This window comes from Cervus elaphus, chromosome 20, assembly GCF_910594005.1.
Source record: "Cervus elaphus chromosome 20, mCerEla1.1, whole genome shotgun sequence".
Lineage (NCBI taxonomy): Eukaryota > Metazoa > Chordata > Mammalia > Artiodactyla > Cervidae > Cervus > Cervus elaphus.
The window spans coordinates 113198671-113210692 of record NC_057834.1 but is presented as its reverse complement, the minus strand read 5'-3'; the positions used below and the strand labels follow the sequence as shown (position 1 = coordinate 113210692).

The window sequence follows — 12022 nt, the reverse complement described above, 5'->3', positions numbered from 1 at the left end:
GCTTGGGCTTTATGTTCTGCCCAGTAGAACCATTGTGGGTGGGATGAATTCTGCAAGGCCTTTGAAGTATTCTGCTATGTAACTGGGGGGGAGGAAGTTGAAGGTAATGAGACCAGTTTCAGGCTCTGGCAATAATCTCAACAAACCATAAAGTGACCTTGCGAGGGTAGTGGAGTGGATATAAAAAGGGGAAAACAGATACAGGAGATGTTGAGAATGTTTCCATATCTCTCCCCTTCTCTGTTCTTAAGCCAACGAAATGTCTCTGATGAAAAATTTGCCCATGTTTTGCTGGTTCAGTCCTCTGTGCTTCATACTTACTATTCCCTCAATCTCAGGTTCTCTCACTTCTCCACACCCCTCTCACCTGAAGAATACCTATTCATACTTCAAAGTCTTGCTCAGATGTACACTCCTCCAAAAATTGTTTCCTCACTTCAAGCGTGTATGACGTTTGTTTCATCTTTGTATTTTGTACACAATACTGTGCGGGAATCGATGCCAATATAGTTTGTTTACACATCTGTCTTCCCTGGCAGACAGTGAACTCAGTGATTGGGACCATTTTCACCTTTGTGTTCCTGTGCCTAGGACAATGCCTGACATGCTCCAAGTATGATGTTGAATGAATGAATGCACGCATGCCTGAATGTGTGAATGAGTAAACGAAGAGTGAAGAAATTATCTCCTTCCTCTTTTCCAGCCATTCGTGATCGAATAACTAGTAAGCTACACTTGTCATTCTCTGTCGGATGAGGTACTTTGCTCTGAAAAATGCCTTTCATTTGAGCTTTGATTTTATAAAATTAATGAACATCTCATTTAGCAAGTTTGAAACACTCAGAACAAGCAAAAAATGATTAGAGGGTAGGGAAAGGAAAGAAGAGGAGAGAGGGAAGCCCAGTGGGGCCACTGGCCTGCAGCTGCTGTTCTCCTTGGGCACGATCAGGAAAAACAAAGCACCCAGCCCTGGGGTGTGTTACAAGTGACCTCAGGCAAAGCAAGGACTTTGCTTCACCTCCTTCCATTTGCTCACAAGAGGGTCCCAAAGGAAAAGACTTTGAAAATGTAGAGAAATGCCATGAAAGAGACATATTATTATTCTGCTTGGATGCTAAAATGTGGCGTTGTGAATGAAGTGCTGGCTTCCCAAGCTCATCCAAAGAAAAAGATGATTTTAATGTTAAATGTATTCCTTTCACTTACTAAGACATACATTAATTAGGGAGAAAGCATATTCCAAAATATAAACTTAAATCTGTTAATAAGCACAAATCTTCACAGAAAACTAAGAAGTACACAGGGACTAGCAGACTAACCTCAGACAGAAGCCATCTGTGACTTTAGAACAAGCATTTTTACTATCTGGAGGTGGCACGCTGTTGTGAAATGCTAAATTAAATACCACTAAACATTATTATGCCTTCAAAAAGTAGTTACAGGCTTCAATAAGCACACTTTTATCACAAGAACACACAATCTAAAGCCAAAATAGTTCAGTTTAACGTGCCAAAAATATGCTCACTCCATACATTGTTAGAAAGAGCAGTAGGAAAAGAATTCTAAAATTTGCGGCTAATTCATTTGACGGCAGCCAGTGTCTCCTATCTTCCTTGGCAAGAGGGCCAATTTTCTATGTTGTATTTTGCACACAGAAATCTGCATAGAGTGATTTGCATACCAAAAACACACTTGTGAAAGAAACTGTTTGCCTAGGAGCCAGGGAGAGATGGGGTTGCCACTGTTGGCTTCTATATACACAACACCCCCAGGCTACTTGCTTTTCATCTCCCTACATGCTGCATTTTCCACAAAGTGTTATGCATTTCATGATGCATTAAAAATTAAAGCAAATAAATCCTATACATAACCAAGAACAACCATAACAACAATCCAGCACAACGCAGGATAAATCTTTCTTAATAGCCTTCAACTCTTTACTAAGCATCTGGTGACAATAAGTGCCATAATACATTGAGCTTTTGTTTTACATCAGGTGTTTTACATGAATTACTGCTAATTCTCACAGTCTTCAAGGTAGGTGCTGCAGTTCCCCATTTTCTGTATAAGGTAACTGTGGCTTGGGGAGGCAAGCTAACTTGTTAAAGCCATGAAAAGGCAGTGGTGAAGCCAGGTTTGGAAACCTGGTCTGACTGCTCAGCCCTTCCCTGCCACTCCTACCCTCCACTCCCTCTCTCCCCAGCCCCAGTTTTGCCGCAGACCATGGTCGTTCCATTTCCAAGGGTTGAGTCTAGCAGGCGGGGGTGGTGGGGACACACACTGAGAAAGGTGTATGTACCACTTTGGCTTCCTGCCATGGTTTGAGACTACAGCCTGAAAGCGGGACAGCCAGTGTCAAGTCACAGCAAAGGTGCCTGAAAAACGAGTTCAGTGACAGACACGGGGTGAATGGGCAATGGCCTGTGAGTCAGAGGATGCGGGGGAGGGGCGGAGCGCCAGATCGGTTGCCGCACAAAGAAGGTACATGGTAGTTGGGATGCAATGGAACCCTCCCGCTTGGTGCCCATGCGCTATCACCAATTCAGTGCCAGCCCAGCTGTATTCTTGGAAACAGAGAATGGTTTTGTGTGTGCTTAATTATAATGCTACTTACAGAGAATTTATCAGCAGCGAATTAGATGCTTGGTGTATTTCTTAAGGAAAAAAAAATTGGTAGTGGCTCTTTGAAATCTGTTCATCTGATGAATCCTTTGCAAATTTTCCCAATATGCAGCATTTGAAAGAAAATTGGCCATTTCTGGAAAGTCAATGGGGGAAAAGTGCAGAGTAAAGACTGAGGATGACTGTAAAAAAGGTTTACAAACATTTGCTTTAAGTTGTTTCTGTGTGTGTTTTTCTCACCTGGTTTCTCTTTTGCCAGCCATGGTAGCAGAATTTAGATCTAATCATATTTCGTTATCCATGGACCGCCATTGTCCAGGCTCCTGGCTTTGAGACTTCATTAGGGATTAGTCACTGTTAGAAAGCAGTTTTACTGACACTTTCAGTAATAAATCCCTTGTGATATAATCTAGAGCAGCTCTGTCTCATAGCAAGTTCCAGGCTAAAGCAAGTAATGTGATAGCAAACTGTTTCAGAGGCAGACAAATCTGGTTTGAATCCAGGTTTTGTCAACTATAGTTTTACCTTACTTATTTAATCTGAGACAGTTTCCTCATTTGTTAAAAAAAAAAAAAAGGAAAAGAATATAAGGGCCGACCCTGGTTGCCTCCCTGACAACCATTTACCTCATCCTTGCTGATGACAACAACAGAAAATCTTGATTTTGTTCAGGTCCCAAGTGCCTAACTCCGAAGTTTTATCACATTGGTCTAAGCCATCTGTTCTTGTCAGTGATTGGTTTATAGGGTCTACAGGAAAGCACGTGACCTAATTCTGGCCTATAAGATCAAAGGGGAAACCAGCCAGAAGCTTCTGAGGAAAATTTTCTTCTCTGATAAGAGAGACATGTGAAGAGAAAGCCCATCTGCTTTTGCGTGCCTTGCTTCCTGATCCTGATGCTGTTGATGAGACGTGATGTTTGATGTTGTGGCAACCATCTCTTGAACACAAGGGGAAACATCAGGACACACAACAGATGCCAGAGGAGAAGGACCAACCGGAAGAGCCCAAGTCCCTGGGGACAACACTGATGCGCTGAACCAACCTTGGTCCACTTGTCTCCAGATTTCTTGTTAAAAACCAGTGTCTTTATGGTTTAACCTGTTGTGTAATAGATTTTGTGTTGCTTGCAGCCAAAAACAAAAACTCCTTAATTTATATAAGTAAGAAACTCACAAAATGATTCTAAATAAATGATACATTGTATGTACTTAGCACAATGCTTGGTACACTAAATGGTTGCTAAAAATATTGGTAACAGCATTTATCAGACATAGGTAATGACCTGAAAAAGCAAAACTTTCAAAACACCACACAGATAAATAAGATGAATGATACTGATTTAGCACAACCAAAAAGCTTCATATTCTTGGTAAGGGTCAGGGGAGACATTAAGGTATAAGACAATGATTACACCAACAAATCCTCATATCTGGGAGTAAGATGTAACTACAGCCAGAATTCAAGCACTATTAGAGATGAAAGGACCATGGTTCTTGGCCAGGTTTCCACCCATCCTCTTAAAAACAGACAATCACCCTGTCAGCAGCTCACGATTCATATCTGAAGACTAACAATTACGTGTACGTGAATTACCAGCCTTGCAAAGGGGCAGAGTTCTTTCAACTCACAGAATCTCTTTCAGAATACCAAATTTTACTATTATTTTCTGAAAACATGTTATATTTCTTTATGGTAGGAAAGCTAGACATACATATATAAAAACATAATTTAGAAATATCATTTCCTTAGAAATGTTGTTGTTGTTTAGTTGCTAAGTCATGTCCGACTCTTGCAATCCCATGGACTGTAACCTGCCAGGCTCCTCTGTCCGTCTCATGATAGCTATTTTTTAATGAGATTAAATTCATTTAACACACAACCATCTATTTTAACTTTATTTATTTATTTATTTTGGCCATACCTTGTGGCATGTGGGATCTTAGTTCCCCAATCAGGGATCAAACTCGTGTCCGCTACATTAGGAAGACGGAATCTTAACCATTGGACTGCCAGGGAAATCCCAACGATTAACCATTTAAAATTATACAATTAAGTGGCATTTAGTGTATTCACAAAATTCACAATGTTCGACTCACTCCACTTTCAAAACTCTTTTACCACACCCCTGGGAAAAATACTCCATGTCCATTAAATAAGCACTTCCCATTCCCTTCATCCCAACCTCAGTTAATCATTAATCTGCTTTCTGTCTCTATGGATTTGCCTATACTACATAAAAGGATTGTATATTACAATCATACAATATGTGACCTTTTGTGCCTGGCTTCTTTCTCTCATCCAAGTAACAGCATGCATCAGTATTTTGTTCCTTTTTATGGCTGAATAATGTTCCACTGCATGTGTATATCACAGGCAGTTTATCCCTTCACCCCATCCACTGATAGACATTTGAGTTGCTTCCACCTTTTGGCTTCTCTTGGTATTTTAACATACCACTTGTCATCATCCTAGTCCAGGCTACCATTCTGTCACCTGGATTACAGCAACATTTTAACTAACCTCTCTTCTCCACTCTATTTCTTTCCACACAGCAACTTGAAGGCCATTCCATGCTTGTAGTCCTTCAGAGGTTTTCCAGTCGCTCAAAGAACACTCTGGGATCAAATCTTCAACAAGAACTCCAGAGCCTGCAGTGAATGTTTACCTTTCTTGTCTACATTTTTTCCTATTTCATTTCACATCACCCTCTCTGCAACTGAATGGTTCCAGCTAAAGTGAACTTCTCTCAATTTCTCAAAACCATCAATACTTCTCTTTCTTCAAGAGAAGTGCACCTACTGTGCTGTGTATCTTCTCTTTGCTGGACTGACTCCTACTTATCCTCTAGGTATCATCTCAAACACCACTTAGATGCGGACTCAATGGATATGATAGATAGCATCATGACTCAATGGATATGAATTTGAGCAAACTCCAGGAGACAGAGAAGGACAGGGCAGCCTGGTGTGATGCAGTCCATGGGGTCACAAAGAGTTAGAAACAACTTAGCGACTGAAAAACAACATACAATACCCTATACTTCTTTGCAGCATTTGCCCAACTGTAAATTATTTTTTCTACTAGACCGTAAGCTCCACAAGGGCAGAAACCATTTGTTGTGCTCCTCATGAGAACCTTTCTGCCTAGCACAATGCTCGGTACATGGTAGACATTGATCAATAGTGTTACAGACTGGGGCATGGGCAGAATTAGCAAACTGCCTCTAAAATTTTGGATACTCTCTGAAGGTCTCAAAGTATGTCAACTAAAATGGACACACATACAAACAAACTTTTAGTTATAATTACATTGTTCATACCCTCTCTACATACCTTCCCATCTAAATGGTAGAATTCAGGAAAACAAGACAAAGTTTTATAAATATGGAAATACCCTTTCAAACAGTTGTTTGTGATTTAAAAAATAACTGATATTTAAGATCACCTAAAACAAGCATACTATAATTGAATAGTTGCCTATCAAAATGTGATTCTCTGACTTCAGTGATTATTCTTGCCTTTGAAGGATCTAAGGGAAATGTTCTAAAGACACACTTGTAGAGCAAGGAAAAATTCTCATAACATTAATACTTTCATTCTTTCCAGTCTTTATCAGTGTGGTTTAACATGTAAATACAGCTTTTGTTTTTCAAGATTTTACCTACTCTCTTTATTCATTTCTCAAAAGACAGATCAATGGATGAGATTACAGCTCCCTATCATGAAATTAATTTCAGATACTTGAAAAAGCTACTTTTTAATCACCACCTGGGGGAAAAGATAAATAGCCCAAGCCAGCTTTTTAGCTGTAGGTACTAAAGATTAGACGGGAAAAGTAGAGAATGTGATAGAATAAAACCTCTTGCTGAAACTGCAGTACCACAATATTTTTTAAAAGCACTGTTTTTATGATTGTCAGTCCCTTTAGGTTAAGAGCTCAGGCACTGAGTTGGTGCAGGAAATAATGTAAATATTAATTTAAATACATTTAAGTATTTTACAATTTGATTGAAAGTGAAAGTGAAGTTGCTCAGTCGTGTCCGACTCTTAGTGACCCCATGAACTGCAGCCTACCAGGCTCCTCCGTCCATGGGATTTTCCAGGCAAGAGTACTGGAGTGGGTTGCCATTGCCTTCTCCGTTGCAATTTGATTACTTGTAAGCAATTACACCGTAGGTTTTTCACAACTGAGACCATTACAGACTTTTCATTAGTGCAAAATTAGGAATGTTTTATAGTACATATAAAAGATTTAAAAAAATATTTTTGAGGTACTATGAAAGCAATTTATGAAAAGGAGAGTCATTGGTTTTGTTAAGGTGCTGAGGTAAAGCAATGAAGAACATGTGGACTCCGATTCAAACTATATCAATTATTAGCTGTATGAGCAAGTTACATAGTTTCTGAATCTGTTTATGCATAAAATTGACTACTTCAAAGACTGAGATTATGTGAAAAATGAATATAACATTTCTAACAATGCCAGACATACAGTATGGCTTTTTTTACCAGATATGCACGATTTCACAGAGTGGTAATTACAGACAAGGTAAAACAGTGAATAGAAGTTTAAATAGTTCCAAAGGAATAAAAAACTAGGAAAAAAAACTAGGGAAAAAAATGCCTAATGACTCTGCATTCACATTATCTTTCTCAGTTTGAGTTTTATTCTCTATTGTGTACTACCATGGCCTTTATTTAGTAAGATGTTTGTAAACTACCGCAAACAATAACAAAAAGGCAAATAGAAATCTAGGGACTGAATATGAAACCTGCTGATCCAAACTAAGCAAATCCATCCTCTTGACCATGTCCATAACAGTAAGAATCATGCCAAACAGTTCTCCTTAGATTATACTTGTCTAAACATGCACATTGTATATTACAGAAATTGTCTGGTATTGTCAACAGAACAACCATCAAATACCACAGACCAGAACAAGTGGTCTCTTATTATATTGAGGCTCCATAGATTTTGTAGCAATTCCTTAAATTATATTACATTAGAAAGCAATTTATTTAATAAATTTAAAAAATTATTTGACTGTGTTGGGTCTTAGTTGCAGCATGTAGGATCTTTGATATTTCATTGTGGTATGTGGGATCCAGTTCCCTGACCAGGGATCTAAACCCTGCCCCTTGCATTGAAGTGCTTAGTTTTAGCCACTGGACCACCAGTAAAGTCACAGCAATTTACTTAAAAAACTGTTGACCAAAGAAACTTCCCACAAACATTTTGCAACACTAGCCAAAAATATGCTGTTTCTGTGCAACTCTTTGCGACCCTATGGACTCTAGCCCATCAGGCTTCTCTGTCCATGGGATTTTCCAGACAAGAATACTGGAATGGGTTGCCATTTCCTTCTCCAGGGGATCCTCCTGACCCAGGGATTGAACCTGTATCTCCTGCAGTATGGGCAGGCTGATGCTTTACCACTGAGCAACCTGAGAAGCCCAAACCAAAAATATATTTGTTTTAAAATTTTGCAGAAATGAACCTGCACAATTTAGTTCCTCAAAATTTATTATTTCCCTTCCTTGAGAACTTTTCTTTTCCACAAACCCGGAAACTAACTTCCTAGGAACTCAGAGTCTTAAAAATACATTATGATCCTTTCACTGCATCTCCCTAACAAAATAGAAACACTAAATTTCACTGCATCTCATTCACAAGTTCTGATTTTTTAAATATAAATTTCATTGCATCTCATTCACAAGTTCTGATTTTTTTTTCTTCCAAGCTCTTTATTATCCAATCAAGACAGTTCAAACGTATTTAGACACATTTTAACTTCAGTTAACCACTGAACAGTTTACTATTACATAGTTAAAACATTAACATATCCTAAGTTTGTGTTTTTTAATACAACGTGTTGGGGCAATTGTGCAACATTTTGGTTAATCATATCAAATATCATATTGGAGTTTCTTATTCACATTCTACAAACATCTCTAATTCACAGAATTTCACTTATTTTATAGTTTCCTCAATCAGAGATGTGAAAGCTACAGAAAACTGAAAATGTGCTTTATAACTTCAATAAATTTTAAGAACCTCAACCATTGCAAAGATCAATGAAATATCTACCAAGGTAAATGAATGACATACCAAGTTAAATGAATGACATTTGTTACATTAAAAATGAGATTTTTCTTTCAAAGTCACCAAAACCATTAATATTCAACCAAAAATTGTTGGAATTTGTAGGGTTTCATGTATGTCTGTGTTTAAATGTCAGGGTGGTATGATCTTCTTTGGATGTAAGGCTGTTGAAAGCTGAATTGTACAAAAGAAATCTTTAGAGAACAGAGACTTTTCTTTACATATTTATTCTCAGAGCCTGCCCTTCATCTCATCTTGGTTTTCCACATTGATCCAATTGTAGCACTTCCTGGAGCGAGCTATGTTCTAATCAGCAACATCAGGAAGAGAATAGGACAAAGCCAAATGAGAAAATGCAGATCTCATGTCATGCTCTTTGAAAAGAGTGAATGCTTTCTAAGCTATCAGGAAATGTAAGTCACAATTTAACTTTTAATAATTTTTATCTGCAATGGACATGAACAAGAAATGTGGAACGAATCCTTCATCTATTCAATAGGTGCATGATTTCTATTGAGATGAGCACCATGTAGCAGAATTTTACTTTGTTCTCTGTCCCATATAGTTGGGCTGACCTTGAAACCTCATCAGTAGGCTCTTTTGTAGTGATGCTTGGATAATCTCCACTGAATGGTGAATCAAAGGAGAGACAACCTAGAGGCACTAAATCACCTAACATTACTTCCTGTTGAGAATTTTTTCCCCTTATAATGCTGAAAAGCTATTGAGTTAAAGCAACCATGCTGACTCCCCAAAGACAATGGTCCAAACCCCCAAACGGTTGCAATTCTCTTGGATTGCCAAAAAGCAGGAATCAAATACTTAAAGAAAACTAGGTCTGCACGTTGTCACCTCCCCATAAACGTTAACATCCTACGCACTAGTATTATTTGAACATAATCCCCCACGGAATCGGAATACTGGCCAACGGTGGCCACAGGAGTCTTCCAATCCATGCCTACTTTCGGGATTTGGGCGCTTGAGGGACTGGAGGGCGAGGCAATTTGAAATAGACCTTGACAGAGTCGTAGATGAACCACTGCAGGGCAGTCAGGGTGCCAATCATGATGATCCGGGCGAACAGGCCTTTCCACACGCCCTTGAACCCCAATCTGCGGAGAACCTCAAAGGCCGTGCTGCCTTTCTCCTTGTTCAAAACGGACACGACGGAATCCGCAGGGTGGGACACCACGGCGCAGAAGACGCCAGCGATGTAGCCGGCCACAAAGGTCACGGCCAGCTGCTCACTTTTGGTGCACTGGCTCTGCGGCTTGGGCACCACGTACTTGTAGAGCGCCTCGACCGTGCGCTCGAAGCAGGCGAACTTCATCATGGTGTAGGGGATCTGGCGCATCCAGAGTGGCGCCACGCCTTTGTAGAAGGCCCACAGGCCCTCCTCGCCGTACATCTTGGGGGCCGCGGCCCGGAGCGTGCGGGCATAGCCTTGCTGCGTCTGCATGCGAACCTTCACTGCTTCCATCGGGGCCAGGGCCACGTCGGCGAAGAACTCAGCGCTGGCCGAGGCGGCCAGGTACAGCCCGGTTCTCCATTCATAGGCCTTCTTTTGGCCCAGGAGCTCCGCGTAGCGGATTTTGAAGACCTCGTAGAGGCCAAACTTGAAGAGGCCCTGCATGGAGTAGCCCAGAAAGGTCGGGGCCCAGCCTCGGGCCAGGCCGCGCAGCCCATCGTCCCGCAGTGTCACGCCAAAGCCGCTCAGAATGCCCTTGTACTTGCTGGGGTCCACCTGCATGCGGCACTTGACCAGGTCCAGGGGCACAATGGCCGTGTGCGTCAGCCCGCAGCTCAGCATCCCGCCCAGGCCGCACAGCAGTAGGTACTTCGTGGAGCCGTACTCGTAGCTGGACTCCTCAAAGGCTGCTGCCCAGGGCCTGCCCTTGAGTTGGCCTGCGCTTCTCTCCCGCAGGGCTCGGTAACCGCCAGCATCACACATGGCCGCGCTGGGTCTAGGCACACACTTCGCTCAGCCTGAGCTCTTTCTTCCCTCAGGGGCCCCAGTGCACTGCGCATGCGTCTGAATTCCCCCCTCCCCCACCCCCCAACGTGAGCTTGCTGACCCAACGGTCTGAGCGAGGGACGGGTCCCGCCAGAGCCCAAAGGACTTCGACCGCTCTCTACCGACGCCTGCACACCCACTACCGGCTTGGCTGCCTTTGGATCTCAACTGGCTCCTGAAATTTTAAATAGGGGCGTCGCCCCGCCCCTCACCTCCGGAACGGCCCTTCTCCCTGCCCTCAAGCTTTTGGGCGAAGAGGCTTCTGGTAACAACAGGAACCCCTCCCCTGAACTCTCCTCAGCTTCCTCCTCAGCGATCCCTAGGTCTCACCTTCCGTGGTAAGGCTTTCTGTGTCTAGTGCGTCAAGTGGCTTCTGTCCAGCTCAGCAGTTTAGTCTTCTACAAAGATGCTAAAAAAATAAATCAACAAGTACAAACATGAGTAAACACATGAATAGGCAAGTAAGTAGATGAGGAGATGAGTGACAGGGTGAAGAGTCGCCATGCACTCTTTCAGGAAGAGTTGCCTTCCTGAAAGGCCTTTCTGGAGTCCTCACTCAAACAGCCCGCTTATGGTAATAATCATCTCCATGACCACAGAATGTTCTATGGAGGGAATGCACAGAGAGAACCAGGAACCTGGCATTAGAGGACCAGTCCCTGAGCTTCCAGCCTTACCTAACATTCTTACAGCGCAGACAGGGAGGATACCTCTCCCCCAAACCCACACTCCACTCATTTCCCTCCAACAGTTATTGTGGGGTCTTAGGAAGGATGGAGGTTCTCCCTAGATTGAGAGAGGGATGCTGATTATTTTCATTCATTCGATGTTGTTTCATTGACTACTGAATCCCTGCCATGATTTTGGAGATTAGGAAAGTCAAAAATCCTCTTTCCTTTTAAGAGAACTTGTAGTCTCATTGGTCTGGAAAATGAGAACTAAATGATTCTACTTGTAAATCAGTAGCATATATTCATACATTTGCTCACTGTGTGCTGGGCCCTATGCAGAGTTAGGGGTTTAGCAAAGAGTCAGGCATATTTTTTAAGTGTGAAGTATTAGTCACACAGTCGTGTCTGACTTGTTGTGACCCCCATGGATTGTAGCCTGCCAGGCTCCTCTGTCCATTCGGTTCTGCAAATAAGAATACTGGAGTGGGTAGCCATTCCCTTCTCCAGGGAATCTTCCCCCACCCAGGGATCAAACTAGGCCTCTTGCATTGCAGACAGATTCTTTGCCATCTGAGCCACCAGGGAAGAAATATTCTTGCTGACATCTAAA

At 41.8% G+C, this 12022-nt stretch overlaps 1 protein-coding gene across 1 annotated transcript; it reads right to left on the bottom strand.

Moving 5' to 3' along the window:
* Positions 1-8276: 8276 nt before the first annotated feature.
* LOC122677531 (phosphate carrier protein, mitochondrial-like) lies at positions 8277-10726 on the bottom strand. The gene has a single exon (XM_043877648.1). It carries the CDS (start codon positions 10676-10678, stop codon positions 9686-9688), a length of 993 nt encoding a protein of 330 aa, XP_043733583.1. The 5' UTR covers positions 10679-10726; the 3' UTR covers positions 8277-9685.
* Positions 10727-12022: the final 1296 nt, after the last annotated feature.